Here is a 19,734-nt window from a genome sequence, read left to right on the forward strand (position 1 = left end):
CAGTGTAGCGATGTATGCTGTTATGTACTTGTATATTCGGTCAAACTGAACGAAAAAGTCCTTTAGCATTTTGTAAATAATAAACCACGTAGATTTTTAGTTATTAATAAAAGAAAATTGTTACATGATTGTGCACGATAATGCACAAATCTTCTTTAATTAATATCTAAAACTCTATGTGGTCATTTACAAAATAGTACTCCCTAAATCTCCTGGAATGAGATTTCATTCGGAAAGCAGAATGACAACCGGGTCACTTGAATTTGAGTCATCTTGCACTTTTATAGGGTGAATTTTTTACTGTGAATCTTTGAGTCAATATTTTCACTGAAAACTGAAAAGTGAATCTGATGTGTTGCACCGTCAGAGGAACATATTCACTCCAATCGATTAAAATATCTGCTTATATGGAGTTAGAATTCACTTTGATCTTAAGCGGAACATTCACTCTTGCGATTACGAGTGGCGGTATTTTCACTATCGAGTAAAAATACCGCCATTTTTCATTCAAGAAAATTTGAAAAGTAGAGGATTTTTTTGCTCAATTTGATTTAATGTATAAGTATGCAACTCCATCTTTTATGTTCATCTCAATCCGTTTTACGTTCCCATGAAAATTGCGGAGAAGAGTCTGAGATACCTTACACACACACACACATACACACACACACACACACACACACACGCACGCACACATATATATATATATATATATATATATATATATATATATATATATATGCTATATTAAAAGTTTAAATATTCGTATTTAAAAACTAAAACAATAAGAAGGTTCGGGAATTAGTATTTTTATCTTCATGTAAGAATAATTAATCGGATAAAGTGCGGTTCAACAATGTGTGTGTCGCAATGTGCTATCTCTTATTTGCGATAGAAGTCAACTTTGTTTAACCCTCCACGTATAATCGTATTTTTTGGGACATACACACGGAGAAAATATTAAGGATATATCATTTGCTTAAATATAGTTGTCATAATAAAATATTAATATTATTTTTCGCCCATGCATACAATGATTATAACTATAGAAGAAGGAGGACGTACGAGACGCGGCGGCGGCGGGACGCCGTGCGTTTGAGATCTGCGTATCTTTTTGTTCCAGAGAGAGAAAAATATTGAGAGCGCGGATTTGCTAGGCCGAGACTCGAAGCCGGGTTTTTCGCTTGCCAGGTAAATGCTCTAAACCACTGACCTACCTAACGCTGCACGCCCAAGACACTCTTCTCTCCCTAGATAACGCTCAGAGATGCTGTTCGGAAGCGATATTCTGCAAGTGGTACTACATCGGCTTTCTTTGCTGTCTGCCTGTATATATCTGAACAGTATATTAAATTTTGCACGACGTAACCAAACCCTACGGATCTCTCAATTATGCTATACGTTTCGTCCGAATAAATAAAGTAGTCATGTCACATGACTCCCGAAACAAACAAGCATCTTTTTAAAGATACCCACCAAGAAAAATAGGAATTGGTGTCTCATGCAGCGCCATCAATGCTACGCGCACATGCTTTTTCATTGTATTGCTTGTTCTCCCGAACAATAGCATCGAGTGCTTCTTTTCAGGAATAAGCATAAAGCATTCTCATCCCAAGTCTAAAGCTCGGCGTGGCCTCATCATGCCTATGTTGATGTCGTCTGCCCGGAACGCTCTTAATGTCTCCCCGATAGATAATCAACTTTTCAATGAGCAATATCTCATAAAAATAAAAGACGCTGCAGCAGCCGATAAGTTAGTTCGCAGCGACATTACCACTGTAACGCCAATACCTGCTAAATCAATACTCAAAACAAGATGCGACCTTCCTTCACCCAATGGGACTTCGTCCCAGGAAAATGCGAGAACCTTTGCCAACAAACCAACGCCTCGCCGGGGGGCAAGGGTTGCATTTCAGTCGGCGAGACATCGGTCGAACTCTTAGACCAGGAGCCATCGCCCCCGCGTGTAGAGATAAGCACGGTAGGCAGGCAAATAAATCAATGTCAAACGGTCCGAATCGTTTTCTAATTTTCGTGAAAAAGGAGAAAGCAAGCTCCCACTCGGTATCCTTAGAAGTGAAGCGAGACTCCCTGTCCGCAACAACGTTTTACGCAGATCGGATATACGAAGTGTAGATATGTTTATCTTGTATCTCGCACCATTGCCAGATGGACTTGGCGAGTGTAAAAAGCTTTGGAAAACGGCAGGAGCCACCCTTATTAATGCACGCGATCGCCGTTGTATTGTCAACGCGTAACAAGATATTTTGAGAACGTAAATTGCTCGCAAACGATCTGAGGGCATACTCAACGGTCTTTAATTCTAGAAAGTTTATATACTCCTCGCTCTTTAAGCGTAATCACCAATCGTGAGTCTTGTGTGTCCCGACAGAGGCGGCCCAACCTGTAAGGGATGCATCCGAAAAGATCTCAAGAGAGAACTTCCGTTTTTGTATCGAACGCGACATGAGCGCAGAGCAGAGCCTAGTTATCCACCATTTAAAATCAGATAAAAGAGAGGAGTGGATCGTCATACGTGCATCATAATTATCATTTGAGTCAATATAGGCGTGAAATTTCGCGTTCAAAATCGCGAAAATACACCTGTCCATAGAGGACTGTACGACATATAGACTGCAAGGACATATAGACTCTACGATATATAGACTGCAAGGTGCCTATTAAACTAGCAAAATCTCTAATTTTACAGGTATGTCTCCGAGATTATTTCTCGAGTCGTTCCATGATGGCTAAACGTTTTTCCTTGAGTAAAGTCATAGTGGATGAATTTAACAAAAAATCAAGAATTTTAGCTATTTTTTTGTAGGAGTTTACACTTTTGAGGATTAACAACGAAGCCAAGACTATCGAGCACAGCAAGAGTAGTTTTTACGTTGTCCACGCAGTGGTCAAAAGAGTCTCCAAGGAGCAGGAAATCATCAAGGTAAATCACAAGTAGAAAAACCCTGTTCACGTAGGTGAGCTGCCACAGGCCGTAATATTTTGGTAAATATGTACGGGGCTGTAGCAAGACCGAATGGTAAAGCACAAAACTCGAAAATACGTCCCTGGAAGGAAAAACGTAAGTATTTACGGAAATCCACATGAATTGCACTAAAAAATATGAATCTTCTAAATCCAATGTCGCTAGAAAACAGCCCGGAGACATCGAACGGATAGCGGTTCCGAGATTCTCCATCTTAAAATGGAGCGGGAGGATGTAAGCGTTGAGCGCTTTCAAATTCAAAATAGGCCATTATGTGTCCGACGATTCGTCAATTAGAAAGTACGAAGAGAGAAACTGATCCGATAAAAAAGGTACTTCGCGTATAGCGCCTTTGTAAAGGAGGCGCTCTAATTCCTCTGCGCACAACCTTTGCTCCGAAGAACTCAACCTTGGTTCCTGCAAATGCGATCGCGGAAAAGGAGTGACAAGAAAAGGAATTTAGTATCCACAAACTGCACTTAAAACGACAGGGTCGTTAGTGAGATCTGTCCAGGCTTGGAAGAAGTGCGCGAGCCTGTCCACTGTGCTTATCTCTACACGCGGGGGCAACGACTCCTAGTCTGAGAGCTCGACTGATGTCTCGCCGACTGAAATGCAACCCTTGCCCCCCGGCGAGGCGTTGATTTGTTGACAAAGGTTCTCGCATTTTCCTGGGACGAAGTCTTTTGGGCGAAGGAAGGTCGCATCTTGTTCTGAGTATTCGATTTAGCAGGTATCGGCGTTATAGTGGTAATGTCGCTGCGAACTAACTTATCGGCTGCTGTAGCGTCTTTTATTTTTATGAGATATTGCTCATTGAAAAGTTGATTATCAATCGGGGAGACATTAAGAGCGTTCCGGGCAGACGACGTCAACATAGGCATGATGAGGCCACGCCGAGCTTTAGGTGTCGATGTCCGCGGGATTCCCCACATGGACGCTTCGACTTGGAGGATTTGGTACCTCTATATTCGTGTGATGAATCTCTGGCTGGCGAATTGTCGCGAGAACGTCCGCGAGAACGTTTTCGAGACTTGGGATGAGAATGCTTTCCCATATTCCTGAAGAGAAACGACACACGATGCTATTGTTCGGGAGAACAATCAATACAATGAAGAAACATGTGCGCGCAGCATGGATGGTGCTGCACGAGATGCCGGTTCCTTTTTTTCTTGGTGGATATCTTTAATAAGATGCTTGTTGGTTTCGGGCGTCATGCGACATGACTACTTTATCTCGGACGAAAGTATACACATAATTGTGATCGAATTTCATTCCGGAGTTTGTTTGATTACACAATTATGGTATTTGTTCTGCAGAACAGAGAGACAACAAATATTCCTTCGATTGAGACAACTATATGTGAGGATGTATTAACTGAGCATTATGTATCATAAGAACTGTGGCTGTGACAATTGTATAGTTGCATATAACAATTAACTTTTAATGTAATATTTGTTTAACATCTTTTCGTATCTGCGAGACATATATGACCCAATTACGAAACAAATCATGACTTTTAAACAAATAATCCTATCGATTTCTATGACTTGTTTCGGAGAGGAAAGTTAAATCTACATATAAACAATTTTAGTGTACTTTTAAATTTAATATTTTTAGTAAAATATAGTTATTTGAAACTTTTCAAAAATCAAATTTTTAGCTAACATACTGATAACGTCTCCTCAGACGTTTCTCTGTCTCGCTCAGCAATTCATAGAAGAAAGAGTCGCGTTTTGTTGATAAGTAGTAGTATATAGTTAATAAGTAATTACTTATAAAGGTTACATAATTATATCCACAACCAATCGATGTAGGGAACAGCAAATTTTAACTTGTCGAAAATAAGTATGGAAAGAAGTTAGTTGAAAATAAATATGTTCAGTTCATTGTAGCCACAATTTGAGATCTATTATTTTAAATTAAAATATTTTTATTTTATTTGTAAGCAATGATCAGAGAAAAACCTAATTTTCAAACTCATATTTTAAATATATCGATATTTTAGGTTTCCATGGCCGCCACTTTGAGTTCGCTACTTTAAATTTAAATATTGCTAAGTTTGGAATCAGCAGCTTTAAAAATTTCTATAATCGTCTCAATGTAAAATATATCTCTTCTGGGAAAGCCAAAGATATGAAAAGAACAATTTGAAATTACATAGATTTTCTCTCTAAACATAGAATAGAAGTTAGAAGAATAGAACTTGATAGAGTAGAAGTTTTCTTCGTGAAGTACAATTTGGATCTGCTGGACCCCGATAATTTGAATAGCTTTGAAAATTAGTATAGCTGTTGAAAATTAGTATTTCTGGACACAATTTTTTCCAGAAATATAAAAAAGCTTGAATTATAAGATAGTTATGATCTTGTTGAGAATTAATACTTTTAAACACATTCTTTTTCATTAATACTTTTAAACACATTCTTTTTCATTAATACTTTTAAACACATTCTTTTTCATTAATACTTTTAAACACATTCTTTTTCAGAGATATAAGAAAATCTCAACTGTCTATAAGACTGCTATAACTTTGTTGAGAGTCAACATTTTTTGACACATTTCTTTCAGAAATATAGAAAAATCTCAGTTATAAGATAGTAGACCGATAAAATCAAAACTTGCAAACACAGATGTGCGCTATTTTGAAATTTTCTCGGATCTCTTTGCGAAAGTTGATGAGTGATGGAATATTCGTTCGAATTTCACAGATCCAACATTGTACGCGGAGGGTTGAAAAGAGTGAATGCAAAGAATATTTTTAACCGAGCTTTAGACTTCATAGAGGTTAGCTCGTGACGCATGTATGCACATACGCTATGCGAATTGTATGTAATTGGAAAAATTTGAGGCACATTGTCATCAAGCACGGTTATTTATATAAACCTCCGTAAATACGACTACGGATTGGGACAAACGCGTTCATCGAACTTGTTTCCTCGTCTCAAAATAATCGATGAGTCCGTTCTTTTATATCTACGCTTTTATATCTACTCTTATCTATATGCTCGCACTTAATCGAGTAAATCTAATAAATTTATGTGCAGATGTTCCGTTTCTTCTCTGTACATTTTGTTCAAATAAACATAAGTGACGTTAATCGATGAAAATCCAAGTTAATGAGTTTTTATCTTTACTTTATTTTCAAGAATAAATAAAAATGTGAGAGCTTCTAAAAGCTGTTGTTAAAAAGAACAGGACCTAATTTCTTCCGTTCCAGATAAGCCCCACTTTCATGCACGATTATCTCGTATAATGACCAGGTTCTTATTAAATCGAGAAAACATTGTTCCAAAATGCAAATGCTCTCGTTTAATTTAACGATCGAGCGAAAAACATGCATGGTTATAAAATGTTTACATGGTTCAAGCTTTTAACATTACCATTTCAAATGATTTTTCGTCGTTTAATTATTTGGCACTTAAAGTATGTGCTCAGATTTGTATATTTTTTCTATGAATCTCTCAATTTTTCTATTTACTTAACGAGTATAACGATTTGTCCATTATTGATTACCAAAGATTTGAAAAAACAAAAAGAAAGAGAAGAAACAAATTATTTATGAAGATACAATTATATACATACATATAAATAATATATATCTCTCTTTTATACGTATAACAGGTACAAACGTAAAGTTCAGTAAAAATATAACGAATCGAAAATGTGATTCTATATTGTAATCTGACTTACATATTCAATTTTGGCTTGCAACATTTAGCACACACTCATACGGTATCTTCCCCAGATAGCCATAATAAATTTTTCAAATATTCTCGAAGTTTCTCTCTTTTCCTGAATTGTAATTCTTAGAAGAATACTATAGCAATTCGTAGAAGAATACTATAAAAGTGATTCAGGAAATTACATACAACATGATTGGGATTCTTCAGAGCTTCTTGAAGTATTTATATAGAATTATTCCGTTTCAACAGCTGTATACTTTATGATTTCAAGAGGGATTAGTGTTTAAGAGTACAAAAAGGACTACTAAATATTTAATAAATATTAATTAACAATAACATCACACTTCAACGTTATAATTCTCCACTCAACCATATAAATATTAAAATAACCAAAGAACTAATGTTGTCTCAATAAAGACTAGCAATTGAAGATTGTGAAATACTTTGTACCTCCATGGTTTTGATCTTAAACGCCGGTAGGGATTTATGAAATTCACGATACAATCTTTTTTAAAAATCGCAATAAATGCATCACAATTTTATATCGCAAATATGATTTTAAATCGCCCACGATTTTATTTCGCAAACGCAATTTTGAATCGCGCATAATTTTATATCGCTAATGCGATTTTTAATCATAAAGGAATCTAAGGAATGATGGAAACTGTAATGTTTAAATAAATGTTAAACATACTAGAAATAAATTAATCAACTCTCTCTCTCTCTCTCTCTCTCTCTCTCTCTCTCTCTGTCTCTCTTTGTATTGCAGTAAAATATTTTTTGAAATATCCACTATAAAAAAATACAAGTTTTACTGTGAAAAAATAAAAATGAAAATATAATAAAGTTAAATGATATTATCTTAAAAAAATTATTTATTTAATCTCATTATGTTTCTTCAGCGAGTAAAATGGGAGACATTTTACAAAACTTGTTTTTTCTCGAATAATTAATTTTCAGACGTATTGAAAAGTGAATTATTAAAACATGCAATATACTATAAAGATGTGTAAGGATATGATTTTGATATCTGATGTTACGATTTATGCTTATATAATATATATTTATATATGCTTGTAACACATATACGTAATACTTATATTGTTCAGTGGAGAATATTAAAATATTGATATAATATTATTATTAATTACCTTTACGTTCTAAATAAAATAATAAAAATAATTAAATTATCAATTTAATCAAACCAATAGATGTACAATAACTTATATTTACAAAAATTCAAACGTTTCGGTTCCGTTTTGGATCCTTTTCAGTGAAGTCACAATTAAGCTACCCAGCTAATTTTTCAAAGCTCTTAATTACTAATGCAATATGTCTGTGCCATCAGATCTACCAAGATAGATCCGAAAAGCCAAACGCATTTTCAATATTGCATATTTTTTCTTAATTATTTTTAGAATTGTATTTCAGGACTTGTGTCTTAGCTATATATAACAATTATTACTTACTATATAAAGCAATATATATATATTTATATACACAGCAGAGGGGAATATATAAATAGAAATATACATGTGCAGAAATATATATAGATCCGTGGGCTTCTTCTTTTGACACTTCAGTTGACTGAAGTTGCCCACGGATCTATATATATTTCTCTGCACATGTATATTTTTATTTACATATTCCCCTCTGCTGTATATATATTGCTTTACATAGTAAATAATAATTGTCATATATAGCTAAGACACAAGTCCCACAAATACAATTCTAAAAGTATTTAAGAATATGTAATATGCGTTTGGCTTTTCGGATCTACCTTGGTAGATCTGATGGCACAAGCATAGTAGTTAATATTAGAGAGCTTTTAAAAATTGGCTAGGTTGCTTAATTGTAACTTCACTGAAGAGGGTCCAAAACGGGACCGAAACATTTGAATTTTTGTAAACATAAGCTATTGGTTTGATTAAATTGATAAGTGCGTCTTTGAGATCGGCTATTGGCTCTTATTTGCCTTATTAATCATTTGTTTCGATTCGTGTCAAGAGCCTTGAACTTGTTTAATTAAAATACAATTAGTTTCCAATCACATAAAGGAAGAAAGAAATTAAATAAAGATTATATAGAATTAAAAAAGAAACGTATTAAACATGATTATTTTTAGGTTATAAATTGGTAATTTATAAAAATACAATATATTGAACCCAGTTCAATCATATTTACAATTTAATGAAGTGTTAAAAATATCGCTTTTTTTATTATATCGTAATATTTATTTATGAAAAACATTCCAATTATGATACGACAGACACAAAATACTGAAAGTAATATAGGCATCTACTGAACACAGTTATAGGAAATAATTATAACAAATAAAACGTTTGCAATCCCTCATAAATTCTTAAAGTATGCGAAGCACTTAGTCGTAAAATATTCATTCTGATAAATTTTTCAAGAATACTTCAAGGCGAGCTGATTGTGATTAAATCGTCAAGGGTTTACAAAATATTCATTTTTTAATTCTGTAGATATTCTTAAATGAATTTTCTATGATCTTCTATTTATCTCTGTACTATCTGGGTTCCTATCTATCTCTAATAATTCTCCATTAAAATCAAAGTCGGATGTTCACGTGTATATTGTGATACTCTACGTCTACGTGTAGACAACGTAAATTATGTATGATATGTCGTCTATGTAGACAGTTAGTAATCAATGAATATCGTTCAAAGAATATATCTCACTCAACACAACGTCAAAAATTGGGACATAAGATGTCTTAAAGACATCTTAAAAACGTCTTAAAGATGTCTTCCATTCCGACGTCTTTAAGACGTTGTTTAGACGTCTTATGTTCCGATTTTAAACGTTATGTTTTGTAGGATGGCTTGTTAAAAAAATGATAAAGAAAAGTATATATTTAACCTTTAGAATTTTGATGTAAATTTATTAATGTTTTCTCTTAAACAGGTTAGAGTCCATAACATTCTCAACTCTCATAGCACAAGGGATATCTTGGGGACTTGTGTGGACATTTAAAAGTCCTCGAAATATTTTTAGGATATTCTGAGAACTTATGCGAATATTTAGCAATTCTCTGAATGTATTTGGTACATCTTTTAAATTTTCTGCTATGTGGGAAGGTACATTCTTACAGAGAATTAATTTACTAATTTGTCATGTAATGAAATATAAATTTCAACTTGTTTTATTTTCCTTTTAAACTTTATATCTATAATTAATATTTAAAATACAAATACGGTAACTGTCTTATAATTTAATTGTTTTTTTTTTATATATTTTGATATAATTTGCAATATTTCATATAATTTATGTTGTCTACACGAAAAATCACCGTATACACATTATGTAAAAAATACGTAAACAATCCGCGTTGACGTAAGGTAAATGTTCCAATAAATAAGTTAATAAAAAAGCACAATCGATTTTGTTTTTTTTATTAATAAGTGATTAGTAAAATTACAAAGAAAACTAATGTTTATATAGAACCTTCGTCAACGATCTCTTTCTATCTCTCTCTGTCTCTCTCTTTCAAGAAATAATAAGAAATAAAATAATCAATATAAATATCAACTATAATTTTAATTAAATATATCCCTGGTAAAAAAAGTTGATAGAGAACGATTGAGAACGATAGAATTTCTACCAATTTTTATCGTTTTCTATAAGCTCTATCGTTCGCAAGCGTCAGCATCCTATTTTATCTAGTTCTATAAAAATCGGGTTCTGTTTGTATTATATACTCAGATAGCGCATACATGTATCAGAAACGTTTCTTAAAAGTATTTGTAGTTTCAGAATCGTAAAGCACCAATAAGAAACTTTTTAACAGGATCTCTCTGAAACCTTATTTATGAATCGTTTATAAAACGTTTATAAAACGTTTCTTCAACGATTTTGTTCGCAAAAATAACGTTTCACTTAACGTTTTTTGAGTGGACATTTTTACTCATGAAAAACGTTTCAGAAACGTTTTGGAAACGGTTATGAAAGGTTTGGTTCTAACATTTATAAAACATTTTTAAAACGTGTATGTGCTACCTGGGATAGGAAACTGACGATAGAAATTCTATCACTATCTATTGTATTCTATCGTATATCGTATTCACATTTGTGAATTCACGAACCAAAATCCATATTCAAAACGATAGAAAACGATAATTTTATTCTATCGTTCTCTATCAACTTTTACCAGGGATCAGATAATGCCAGTTGTAGCAGTAATTGAGCTAAAAAATGAATCATATCCTGATTACTGAAACAATACTGAAACAATAGATTTAGGAATTGAATAATGTCTTTAAATAACGTTACAAATTGGAGCATAAATATCTTTTAACAAAATTTCAAAGACTTTATTACAAATATGTTTTTCATGTTTCAATCATTGGAACAAGGTTTAATTATTGGGACATTTTCCTTAATCTTGAAATCTCCGGCGCCATCCAGGTTAAAATCTTTCATGGTAAACGCGTTATCCCAAGTGGTAATGTCAAATAACTCACCCTGTACATGCGATCGTAAGTATACCGAAGCGCTGGAATCCCGCGCGTTATCGTTCGGCCGCATTCGGATACGCTCGGCAATCGTCGGCGCTGTTGTCCGTCAATTCAAACGGGAGTGCAATTCGCGCCTATCCCGCGAACATCTCGGACATCAGCGAGCGAGCGGGCATGAATTTGTTGTCTCGGTTCGGTAATACTGACGCGATACCTCGGCGTTTTCGTTGAACGCCTTAAATTACCTTCGCGAGACTGTTCTCGGGACGCTCGTCCTCCGAGGTTTCCGGCTCCGTGTTCAGCTTGTTAAAATCGCGAGTGTTCGGCCGTTTCTCCAGGAACTTGAAACTCCGGCCCCGGCGATTCTCCAGCAGGCTGGAGAGCTTGAAGTTTTCCCGTCTCTCCGCTTCCCAACGCATTCTCTTCCGCATCGTGAGTAGACAACCTGTGCGAATGAAAACGTAAGCATATACTCGCTCAATCTTATGTACAGAAAACCGTCGAATCGCCACGATCCGCTCCGCGCAACCGTTACAATTTTTTAGTACGTTCGTTATGGCTGTTTCAAAATTACTAATAGCGCTGAAAATCTATAAATACATAATATGAACTATAGATTTTCAGCGCTGACTTATTTTTTCTCGCTCTAACTTATTGCACCAGTTCAGCAGAGCAGGAACGAAAAACAAACCTTATGTATGCGCAGTTAAAAAAGCCCAAGTTTGTTTTGCACTCTTTATAAATGTTGTCTCTTAAACAGGTTAGAGTCCACAATATTCTCACGGTACATTCTTATTTACAGAGAGTTAATTTATCAGTTTGTCATATAATGAAATATAAATTTGCCGAAAGCACGAAATTAGCATTACTTATTCTGCTTTCTTTCGACACGTGTAATAAGCGATAAAGATAGAATGATGCTTTCAGCACATTGAAACGACGAAAAAATTACACTCATTATGTAGATCATTGGGCACGTTCCGTTACACGCTCGCAACGCTCGCGAGCGTCATTCTATCTTTGTTGCTCATGGATGTTAAACATTGAGTGATACTCAATATGCAATATATATGTTTGGGAAAGGTATAGGTATAGGATAGGAGAGGAAGAAGGGGAGTACAAGGGAGTAAAATAAATTTGAAATTGAATTAAAAAGTATATTTGTGTAATTGAATTAATAAGTATATTTATGTTTAATTGAATTAAAAAGTATATTTGTGAAATTGAATTAATAAGTATATTTGTGTACAATGAATAAGACATCGCAATAAATAAATAATAACGTAAAAGAGAGGTAGGAGAAAGGACCAAGATGCAATGTATGTTACAAACTACAAAAGATACAATATACTATACAGTGCGTAGAGATCTGCTGGAGATCATAATACATCACGACATATCCTCAAGACATTCACAAACTTTAAACAATATTTACACGACACATAAGTACAAAAAATTAGCAGTATGTGGTATTTTCTAACTATAGTGCATATATATATATGAAATAATAAGTTAAAGCCTGAAATCAAGGGTTAAGACAAATTACTTGAGATAAATAAACATACATTATGAATACTTCAACAAAATAAGGAACAAAATAAGTTTGTCATTACTGAGGCGTTTGTATGTGTACGAGTATAAAAATTACAACTATCATACAGTCAAAGAAAAAAATATATAGAAACCCTAGTAGCACATATTGATTTCATATACGTTCTCTGAACATATGTAACATCTTATAATTTTTGTGAAAAGTGTCGAAAATATTCTTGAATAATATGTGCTACCTGGGAAATATTTATAAATATAGCTGCGACTACAGGAAAATATATTAGAGATATGTCGTTCCTTTTCTCCTGTCACATTATACACATATCACACATGTATATCACACATGTTTAGAATTTTTTCTATATTCTACACTTATTTTTCAATAAATTCATAAAATGTTTATAAAATAAATACTCATAAAATTAATAATATCTATAAATTTCAATAAATGTGTTTTAATAAACAGGAAGAAAGGATCATTCAATAGACTGTACTGATAAATATGTCGAAAAATTAAATTAACATGCTTGCATAATATTATAGTTGTAATGAAAGATAGACAGCCAAGCGAGCACTTTTTTCTATTCGACTAGCTTAGAAAGTTCGATTGTTGCTTCATCATAATGATATGTTCTACCTCTTTTCTGACATCTTGCTATAATGGCAGCAATTGCGACACATATTATAATAAACGAAATGGCCGCTGAGCCAAGACCTAGTATCAATTTTGTCATATTAGTTTTCTCATTGGTATCTTTAGTATCAGGATGTACTAAAATCTTAGGTCGACGATGATTGGCAGACACTAAATTTTCAGAATACGTTGAGTCATTTACACCTGTAAAATAATTAGATATTTTTTTTACATACAGATACATTCTAAGGAATTCTCTCTTACATACAATCTGATAAAATAAAAATAATGAATAGATCATAAGGAATTCTTATATAAAATCTGATAAAGCAAAAATAACAGAGGGATTTTTACATATGAAAAAGAATAAAAAAAAACAAAGAAAAAATTCTTACATAGAATCTGTGATGAAGTAAAAATAACGGATATATTTCAAAGAATTATGTACCTTGTAGAAATCTGTAAACCTTGTGATTGTTTAACTCTACTACATATATCTCGGCACCATCTTCCGTCACATAGAGATCATGTGGATTATTCATGTTGTCCTTGGGTCCGAATACTGAGACTATTTTCCCGGAATGGATGTCGAGCACGAAACCTCGTACCGGTACAGGGCGTGACGTGTACTGATTGGGTCCATTGACTAGATATAATTTTTCTCGAGCATAGGCGACACTGTAGATCTTTGTACCGATAGCAGTATGGCTGTACTCCTTGTGGAATGTACCATTGTTGGCAAAGAAACACGAAATTCGGCCGTTCTCTCTGTCGGCAACATAAATGTAATTCAACGTGCTCGCGAGAGCTAGAGCATGTGGGACGACGAACGCGTTCGGCGGAGGTAATTGCGAGTAGACAGGTCCTGAAACAAGTTCAGTTTTAGTTGAAAATCTACCTTCTAAAGTACAATTAGTGTATTACTCACTAAAATGCTATATTTATAACTGATTGTCTGGTTACAAGTATATATCCAGACAACATAATGTCTAAAATCTAGACATAAGACGTCTTAAAGATAATCTTTAAGACGCCTTAAAAACATTTATATGTAAATCGCCTGAAAGCTATCTTAAAGATGATCTTTAAGACGTCTTATGTCCCGACTTTAGACATTATATTGTTTGGGTAGCATCGCAAGCAGTAAAATTTCGTTGAATCAGTTGATAATAGCGACTGTTCCTATTATTGATGCAGTTTGCAAATACAGATAATATCATTGGATCGCATGAAAGTTGGTAATTTCATAAGCAAAAGGGCAGTAAGCTAGATTTAATATAGCGAATTGATATAACGAATTTGTGCGACATATTTTGTAGTAAAATCTTTCTTCCACTGGTCACAAAATCAATCAAATATAAGATGAAGCAGTAAAATGGGAATATTGAAAATTAATGAAAATCCATTGGAAATCAATGAATATTCGCTGATTATCGATGAAATCCTTCTTTCACTGATTTAATTAGAAACATTTTTACTCAGATTCACTCTAAAACATTAGTTGGATATCGTTGAAATCGGAGAATTTTATTTTTATTATTACCTCCAATGCCCCAGTGTCGTCCCCAATAAAGAATCCGTTTCCCGTTCTTATTAAACTTGATTATTCTAGAATTGCAATATCCGTCGCTGACAAAAAAGTCACCATTGGTATGTACAGCAACAGCGGTCGGCTTACAAAATCTGTTCTCGTCGTTACCAGGCTCGAATGCCACTCCCAGAACTATGGATGGCTTCAGTACGTTAGTTTCGAATAACGCACTGCCACGACGACCAGACGCGCTCGTTCTCGTGCTAGATTGTGCGCGTTTCAATTCGCTCATATGCTTCTCTACCTCTTGAGCATCGAACTTGAATACCTGATGCATCGCTACATCCGTGATCCAATAATTTCCGGACTGATCGATAGTCAGACCATGAGGAAGATAAAACATGTTATCACCCCATTCTAATACCGTCTTCCCACTCTTATCCAAAAGTATAATAGTATTTTGCGCTATTGGCCCATAGGCGCGATTGAATTTGTTTTCTTTGTCGAAAGTATCAAATCCCCAAATGCGATCTCCTCTGTGAAATATGGCGATATTGCCACTTGGATCCATAGAAACAGCTGATATTTGAGTGAGATTTAATTGTGCTGCCCATTGTCGGTCCCATACTATGTCTGATGAAAGTATAAAAAACATTAGAAAATATGAATCACATCTTTGCCTGCACTTAGAGAAAAAGACATGGTAATAGCAACTACATAAGTGACAATTATATGAGTTTTGCACATAGAATATAATGTATATAGTTTAATGAACTATTTTGTGGTTATTGTAATTGAAGCTTTACTTACTACAAAATATATATTATAATGTATATAGTTCAACAAACTATTTCATAATTATTGCAAATAAAGCCTTAGTTATTTTATAATTGCCATTACCATGTTTTTTTTTAATATACAGTAGATTGCGAAATGATTTAGACAATGAAATTGGGAACACACTAAATTCAAAGTTGAGAGTTATTACTGACTTACCTGTGATAATTATTAATTATTATTATTAATTAATAATATTAGAATTTAGGGCTCTTAATTATATTATTAATTTTATAACTCTATATTTTTTTGGACAGTTTGATGTGCTCCCAATTTAATTCTGTCTGTCGTTTTCCAATATACACGAGTAAACGTACTTTTATCCAAGGTTTCTGGAGTTATTGATTCCTTATTATCAGGATGATTAGCAAATTCATTAGTCTTTAGATAGGTGTCTTTTGAATGCTGCATCTGATCCAATTGTGCCAAGGCTTCTCTATCTCTCTCCTCATTGTCAGGATACTCCAAATATTCATTAGAATTAAATTTTGTATTGGAGAAATGCTACAATACAGAAAAAAAGTTTGTTGCTTTCACATTTCTGTTTGTGTATAATGCTTTCAAGAACAATTTCAGTTTTCATGAAAGATTCATAATTTAGGTATGATATCAAATGAGATAATGATCTTAATGTGTTGATATGACATATGTGACAAACACCAAAGACTCACTCATATGTACTAAATTTTCTTCTACACCACATATGCATGTAACCATTTGCAATATTACCTGAGCATTGGAGGTATCCTGCGCATCCGCCTTGACGTGTATTAAAATAGAAAGTAAAATTAAAACGAAGCAAGCAATGTCATATTGAAGACTCGGCATCATTTCGCGAAAGCGTCATCAGGTGTTCCCGTGTATCCAATATATTTCGTCAATATCGTAAATATCGATGACCTCCGCGATGCTGGATCGCACGCAAGATCCACATAACTTTGTAAGATCACAGAAATACTTCGGCAGACCACGTCAGATGTTTCGCCGAGTCGCGTCGATGCTGCACGTTTCGATATGTTCGATCGCACACGACAGGTAGACAGCTGTCACGAGATCAATTGTCACTTTTATCTAGGACTTGGATCTATTTATGGATACGTCTGCTATGATTGTGAGACACGCGCTCGATAACGCCGGACAACGGCGTTTAAAAAAAAAATTCGCAGCACAAATGTCGACGTGTCAAGAGAATGCACACATTTCCAACAAGTGGCGTCAGACATAACGCCATAATGTTTTGGCACGAGCTTTACCGACGGCGAACCATTAAGAGGATGCTGAAGCTGAATACTTTACCGACAGAATACTGACATTTTTCTACAAAGTTTACGTCGTATTGATTATAAAGAATTGTAAATGAAAGCACGTACAAAAATAAACAGGAGCATCGCTCAATATGTGACGAAAAGGAGAAAGAAAATTTAGTGTAAAATCTCAAATTGTTAGGTAGCGTAATATTTGCCTAATCCACAAGTTCCGCTTGTACATACCGAAAGTGTGAATGCTTCAAATAGAACAATTTTGGAGAATATTGCTATACCTTCGCATTTGAATTCAGCTTCAGAATATCTGAAAAATTTGCAGAAATATTTCTACATATACGTGATTTTAAAGTTAGGCTTTTCGCTATAATATAAAATATAATATAAAATAAAACAATACATATTTACATAAATTCTTTATATACAAGAAATATAAAATTGATAGCATAATTGTGACGATTGTCTCTGTGTTATTGACATTGTTTATCATCAACTTCAGCATCCCTTTAACTTTTATCGATAACACATCGACTTCAACGCATAGTTTCATATTGTTCGCGCGTCAAGGCGCCACGTGTATTATTTTGTGTCCAGTATTCCCATCAAAATTCTACAAATATATTAAGTATATGATGAATAAATTTCTTTTTTCGAATTTTGAGCCAATCTTTTCTTGTAAAAAGCAGGATGAGAGAGAGATCATCGAAGTCCTCATAATTTATCAATTTTTAACTTGAAAAATCTTGTCTCTTTTAAACTGCAAATTTAGCTTCTACTAATAGTTCTTGTCAAAAGTTGATTAAAAAGCTATTGTCTTATTTCTGATATTTATAATAATTTAAGAGTGAGATATGTGGAATAACTTATAATATATATTTCAGAATATTTTAGTTTAAAAGGTCGCAAAAACGATATTTTTTCGGAATTTTCTGTAGAGAAACGAAAAACCGGCTAACGTGAAATTTTGTATATTCTTTAAATCTTCCTTAAAATATATATTTTTATTGTGTAAATGACAAAACGGTCTTCTTTTATACATTATATTCTGGTTATTAAGAGTTTGTAAAGGAAAACATATATGTGCACGCGGGCGATATAAATTATTCTGACTTTCTTAGATATCTGAAATGCAAAAACTAAAAATTTTCTTACTTAGAAGAGTCGCTATCATTTAAACTAGAACTAAACCAATATTATCATTCTGGACAAAATGGCAGTCTTTTTTTTTAAATTACTTCTTAAAACTTTTTCTTTAAAAAATAGTTCCTCCTCAAGGTGTTGGTAATATTTTAATAAAAAAAGAACAATTAATATAAATATATAATATTTGTTCTAGTTCAGATGATAGCTACACTTCTCCTGATTATAAATTTTCCTGTTTTTGTGTTACAGATATCTAGAAGAGCCATAATCACTTATACGGTCTGCATACGTATATCTTTTGCGATTCTAATGACCAGGATATAAAAAAAGAGAGTTTCTGTTACTTAGATAATAAATATATATTATAAAAATACATTATAAAAATAAGCAACATGATACCACTATCATCTTTTCACAGATGTTATGCAAGTGTGTGTGCTACATTGTCATTTCAATTTTCTTACACATAGACGTTATGTAAATATGAATGCCACGTTGCCGATATTCGCATTCTCTCCAAAATAGGCTCTTGCTACTTTTCTGATGAATTCTTCAAACTGTCTGTGTACTGGGTGCATCAAAAAAAGAGTTTTTAGAAAAAAGTGTTGTAGGCGCAATTTATAATTACACGCAAAAAATGACTTAGTAATATCAGCTAAACCGCAGTAGCTGATTCAAACTTAGTCAAAAGGCTAATAGTTCAGCTGTCACTGCTAAGAATTGGCTATGATAGCTAAAGTGCATTCGCTATAAAATACAAATATATTAGGTGACATTAAAATTGCACATTATTTCAAATAGTTAAGAAAATGGCAGTTATTCCTAAATTTTTTATCGTATGCATATATTAAGGAAGTTTGCTGCACAGCTACAATTATTTGCTACAGTCATTTATTTCTAGCAGCTAATATTTCTCGCTTTCTAGCGCCTAAATTTAAATAGCGAATAAATTTAGCTTCGGTAGTATCGACATTAGTTGTCCCTATTTTGGTGACACATCTTATCTGCCACAGCTATTTTTTAGCTCTGGAAGCTAGTTCTTTTTTTTGCATGTACACATTATAAAAATAAGGTTGAAAATATGCAAAGTTTTATATTATTCGATTTATTCGTTTTCCTAAAAAATTCTAGAAAAACACTCTTTTTTGCAATCTTCCAAACCAGAATGTCTCCTCAATATCGTATTCTTTTGCAATATCAATATCTTAACATTATTATTTTACTTAATATCACATGTAAATTATTGATCTTTTATGAAAATAGAAATTATTCCTGTAAAACTGTTATTACCGTTGTTATTATTAATACGTTTTTGAAATTATTTAATATTACATTATATCATAATGCATGGATTATTTCGCATGGGATTCTTGGAGAAAGATCTTCATATTTTATAAATATTACGGAATATCTATAAGCTACACATATAAATACCATAAACATTATCGCTGCACAAATATCTTTGCATAAATCTTATATCGCATAAGAATAAAGCCGTTAATTGAACTTAGCGAATCGGTTATTCGCACAATTGCTCTCACATTTCTGCTTGAAGATATTTCAACTCCCAACACTTCGAAAGCGCGGAGAGATATAACTTTTAGTATTACGGCTGTTCTTGTT

General features: G+C 33.4%; 1 protein-coding gene across 1 annotated transcript; it reads right to left on the reverse strand.

The window, feature by feature from the left end:
* Positions 1–8,347: 8,347 nt before the first annotated feature.
* On the reverse strand, positions 8,348–16,948 carry LOC116849484 (peptidyl-alpha-hydroxyglycine alpha-amidating lyase 1-like). Its single transcript, XM_032826673.1, has 6 exons — positions 16,436–16,948; positions 16,024–16,210; positions 14,882–15,502; positions 13,787–14,203; positions 13,342–13,542; positions 8,348–11,598 (listed from the first exon to the last, which is right to left on the reverse strand). The coding sequence occupies exons 1-6, from the start codon at positions 16,535–16,537 to the stop codon at positions 11,390–11,392; spliced, it is 1,737 nt and encodes a 578-aa protein (XP_032682564.1). The 5' UTR covers positions 16,538–16,948; the 3' UTR covers positions 8,348–11,389.
* Between the last annotated feature and the right edge of the window lie 2,786 nt (positions 16,949–19,734).

Source organism: Odontomachus brunneus, unplaced genomic scaffold (genome assembly GCF_010583005.1).
Source record: "Odontomachus brunneus isolate Ranch 3 - 2012 unplaced genomic scaffold, Obru_v1 Obru_scaffold_117, whole genome shotgun sequence".
NCBI lineage: Eukaryota > Metazoa > Arthropoda > Insecta > Hymenoptera > Formicidae > Odontomachus > Odontomachus brunneus.